Source organism: Henckelia pumila, chromosome 1 (genome assembly GCF_033568475.1).
Source record: "Henckelia pumila isolate YLH828 chromosome 1, ASM3356847v2, whole genome shotgun sequence".
Lineage (NCBI taxonomy): Eukaryota > Viridiplantae > Streptophyta > Magnoliopsida > Lamiales > Gesneriaceae > Henckelia > Henckelia pumila.
Genome location: NC_133120.1, coordinates 79,320,743 through 79,325,624, shown reverse-complemented (window position 1 = coordinate 79,325,624; position 4,882 = coordinate 79,320,743). Strand labels below are relative to the sequence as shown.

Below are 4,882 nucleotides of genomic sequence, written 5' to 3'. Positions count from 1 at the left end.
TATCAACAATTTTTTAATTGATGTTTGGTTTTGCTTATGTGTGCGAACATGAGCCTATTGATTACTTATATTGCTGTGAATACTGAAGCAATTAATCTCTTTGTTTCACAATCATGAATCTAATAATTTTTTTATGTACATGTTGAGAACAAAGTTTCAATATATTATGTATATGGACAGGTTCGATTTTTTAATATCTTCGAAGCATTTGGCCTGTAAGAATGTCGTATCTTTTAAATTAACAGTGAAATTATTTGATTACATTTTTTTGTTTAATTTTTGTGGCTATACAAAATGACAATGGTTAAATTATTTGTTTCATTTCAGTTGCAATTCTTGTTTGAAAATGGAAGATGATAACTCACTAGAAGTTCTGGAGGGAGACTACAGTGAAGAAGTCGAAATTGGGGATATTCCAAATATGCAAGGTGAAGTTCCTGATTTTTCCGTGCAAGAGAATGAGGTACAAATTGAAAACTCTATTACCGATGTTTTAGAGAGTAAATTAAAAGTGGGTCAGATTGTGAAGAGTGTGGAAGATGCTTATTTGTTGTATTGTCAATACGCACATGCGAAGAGATTTAGTGTGAGGAAGGGTGATCAACGATGTTTTTCACATACAAATGAACTTCAGTCAAAGGAATTTAATTGTTCATGTGAAGGTTCGAAAGATGAAAAAAGATCTAGTAAAAAGATTGCAGTTTATCAGAAACCGATCACTAGAACTAATTGTAAGGCCAAATTGAAAATTACTAGGGAAAAATAGGGTGAATGGAGGGTAAGTAGATTTGTGGAGGAGCATAATCATGAGATGTTTGCACATGATCAATCTTACTTGTTAAGATCAGCACGAAATATTTCATATGCAAAAAAGTCTACTCTAGAAGCCATGGTGAATGCTGGAATTCCTGTCTCTAGTGCTGTCTCTTTTATGGAAAATGAAGCATGTGGTCCTGAAAACTTAGGTTTTATTAGGAAGGATGCATATGATCACATGAGTCGGTTGAAAAAACACACCAAAGTTGAGAATGGAGATGCCACTACACTTATTCAATACTTTACGAATAAGACGAACAATGAGAATTATTTTTATTGGAATATGAAATTGGATGATGATGATAGAGTGATGAACTTTTTCTTCAGGGATTATAGATGTGCAGTTGATTATGAATGTTTCGGTGATATCTTGTCGATTGATACAACGTACCGAACAAATAAGTATAATTTGATATGTGCTCCTTTTGTTGGTATCAATAACCATTTGAAGAATGTGATGTTTGGCTTGGCATTTTTGTCAGATGAAACGGAAAGTTCTTTTGAATGGTTGTTTACTACATTTCTTGATTCTATGAATGGGAAACAACCTCAGACTATATTTTCAGATCAATGTCAAGCCATGATGAATGCCATTGAAACAGTTTTTCCTCAATCACATCATCGTTTATGTCAATGGCATATAAATCAAAATGCTCCTTCTCACTTTGGTAGTTTAAATGGCAATTCAGCATTTAAAAACTTGTGGTATAAGTGCATGAATTATTGTGAATCTGAGGATGAATTTGAGGTGACATGGAGAAAAATGATTTGTATATATAATTTGGATAGTCATAAATGGTTGAATGGGATGTATAAACTTAGGAGCAAATGGGCCACTGCTTTTAGTAATGAAAAATTTAGTGCTGGAATTTTGGCTACTTCGAGGAGCGAGGCCACAAATAGAGCGTTGAAAAAAGCAGGTAACAAAACGATTTCTTTGTATGAATTTGTGATGAATTATACAAAGATTCAAAATAAATGGCGAGAGAAAGAGAAGGCCGAGGATACCCGATGTCGTCATGGTAAGCCAGGACAGATTTTGAAAAATCATCCATTGTTGATTCATGCTGCCGATGTGTATACGATTTCCATATATCAGTTATTTGAAATGGAATTGGTTAATTCGTTGAATTGCAAAAATGTTGAGACATCATCTTGTTATGCTAATGATTGGAATTGGATTGAGGTAAAGGTAAAATCTCATGATGAACACTCTAGGGTGAGGTGTGTGTTGTTCAATAAGCTGACTAAAGAAATAAAGTGCACTTGTCATAAGTTTGAGACAATGGAAATTTTGTGTAAGCATGTTTTGATGGTGTTTAACTCTATGGATGTAACTGTTTTGCCCAACCGTTATATTTTGAAAAGATGGACGAAGAATGTGAGAAATAGAGAGAAATCTGTTTTTGAAGATAGTGGTTCTGGTATTGGTGGTCACGTATCTGAATTGGTTTTTGTCAACCAAATAATGAGATCAGTTTATGATCTAACTCAACTGAGCAAATCTCATGATGATGCAAGAACAAGATTATTTAGATTGGTTGACACTGCGAAAGATGAAATCACCGACCTCGTCCAGACATTGAATTTAGACGATGAGATACCATGTGAGGATATTCAAAATGATGGTCACGTAAATGAAGAACCGATACGTGACCCACTTACTGCCAAAGCAAAAGGAGTTACAAATGCCAATATCACACGACACTGGGAGAAGAAGAGCAAAAAGGGAAAAGGAAAGGGAAAAGCTGAAATTTCATGTAAGTTTTGAAAATTATTCATATATTTGTAATACGGTTAATCTAACACGACTTTTGTAATTTTATTGGTTTTGTTAGGTTCAAAAGGATCGAAAAGAAAGGGGAAAAATTCACAAGATGCAACCAATACAGAAGAAATGAACAACATTTCGTCACAAAACTCGAATTTGACAATATTACAATATCCTCTTGTTTCATCTCAAATTCAATTTCCATTTGGATACACTCAACATTTGTCTCAATATTCCCATGGAATGGTAATATTCATGATATATATACTGCATAGTTTTATTTTTTGGAGCAAATAATTTCATTTTTTTTTTCAGACCTACTACAATTGTATTTTAACTGCAGGGTAACCCAAATTTATATCCAAGTGGTCAGATGAATTTTTTTCCATATCATTTTGGGGGTCCTCATTCGTCACAAGTAAGCAATTTTATCAAATAACATTAAAATTTTTAAAAATATGTTTTGTCCTTAAATTTTTCTACATTTTGTAGGGAAATAATCATGGAAACTGATGGCATGGTGCAAAAAAACATCGATAAATTGCAGGTTTTGACTCATATTATTGCAGGTTTTGACTCATATTTTCCCTGTTTATTAGTTATAGTTGTGTATATTAATTCAAACTATTACATAGACATTACATTACTAAATATTGGTTTGTTGCTGATGGTTTTGTTCTTATGCTTTTATTTTTGTATTATGGCATGGTGCAAAAAATGGAAGATAACAACACACCATCACTTGAAGAGTTGACGTAGAAGAAGCTGATGCTGTTTGGAGATTAAACTACTAGTGGATACGATGCTGTTGTATCTAGCTTTTGTGGATATGCTGCTGCACGATTTTTTTTTTTTTTTTTTTGTGGTTGATGCTTTTGGTACTGGTTTTTGTGTGTTATTGTAAGTGATGCAAGCTTTCTTGGATATGCCAATGCATTTGCAATTGAATGACGGTCTTTGATACAATTTGTAGTTATGTTATAAACAATTCACGTTAAGGTTTTGTTAAACGTGCTGCCATGACGCCTTTAATCCTTTAATTATAAAAATATGGTCAACTCTGTCTCTATACATTGTGCTGATTCTTACGCAAGGTAGAAAACAAAATGAAAAATGGATGTTAATCTCAATGGGTAAAAACATCACTTGATGCAAATCTATTATAGTAGGCGCAAGAACGTGATGTTTCAGAGTTTCACATAGCAGCAACAGATGTTTCTCTATATATTCATCAAATGCTTTTTTCCCTACATTAATGAAGGCGGGCGCGCGCGAGGAAATAGCAACCAATTATGAAGTTATCATCACTAAACATTTTCAAAAGACAAAATTGCCAACATCACTTCATTAACAACCAATTCATTAACATTAAAACTTAGAACATTAACATCAAATTACAGAAAAATACATTCAACATAACTTCATAGTTCATTAAACTTCTTAACAATATGGCATAAAGCCACAAATTACAGAACATCATCAAATAACCCAAATTGCATAATCCCCAAATTACATGAACCTAACAAAAAGAACCCTAAGGACTCTTACATAACTTCATCAACGCCTGCAGCTACATTGGTGGTTAGATCGAACCTTTAGAAGCTTGAATTCCAATATCACGTCTTCATTGCCACTGACATTCAAGTTCTCGGTAGTTGGGCTTGGAATCGAAGCCGATGGCTGCCCACTGCCCGAACTTTCCGTTGTTGGACATGGCATTGAAGCCGATGTCTGCCCACTGCCCGATCTTTCGGTTGTTGGACATGGCATTGAAACCGATGGCTGCCCACTTCCCATCTCAGATGACACCTCAACACCACGTACACTTTCCGGGACACACCAACGGAAATACCCACATTTCTGAAAAGAGCAACAATAATACAGTCGTCCTTTGGATGGTTTCTCAGTTTGGACAACCCTAATATCAGCCTTAACGTTGCACTTACACCACGGAGTTTGAGGATACCTCACATCCATATTCCCTAAATATTACACAAGAGAAGCTCTTCACATTAGTAGCTAAATCTAACAGTACACAACCCCATTAATTCCTAAAAATAAACAACCAAATTGCACAATTATTGCATATACACATACACATACACATACACATTTACTGGATATTTAATTAAATGCTTCATGGTTTTCACTTTCTCCCAAACTTGATTTACTAAATCATAGTACCAAGCAAATTAAGACATAACAATCAATAAAAACGACTTCACATCAATGCTAAATCTAACCAATACACATCCCCATTAACTCTTAAATATAAACAAACAAATTACACAAGTA

General features: G+C 34.2%; 1 protein-coding gene across 1 annotated transcript; it reads left to right on the top strand.

The window, feature by feature from the left end:
* The first annotated feature begins 346 nt into the window (after positions 1 to 346).
* LOC140865995 (protein FAR1-RELATED SEQUENCE 5-like) lies at positions 347 to 3,100 on the top strand. The gene is made up of 5 exons (XM_073270852.1): positions 347 to 731; positions 849 to 2,576; positions 2,655 to 2,833; positions 2,931 to 3,005; positions 3,080 to 3,100. Exons 1-5 carry the CDS (start codon positions 347 to 349, stop codon positions 3,098 to 3,100), a joined length of 2,388 nt encoding a protein of 795 aa, XP_073126953.1.
* The last annotated feature ends 1,782 nt before the right edge of the window (positions 3,101 to 4,882 follow it).

Bases quoted from the DNA above. Each gene is read 5' to 3' on its own strand.
- LOC140865995 (XM_073270852.1), top strand. From the start codon at position 347: ATGGAAGATGATAACTCACTAGAAGTTCTGGAGGGAGACTACAGTGAA. The intron at 2,834-2,930 runs GTAATATTCATG...TTTTAACTGCAG, and splicing joins CTCAATATTCCCATGGAATG to GGTAACCCAAATTTATATCC. The intron at 3,006-3,079 runs GTAAGCAATTTT...TACATTTTGTAG, and splicing joins GGGGTCCTCATTCGTCACAA to GGAAATAATCATGGAAACTG.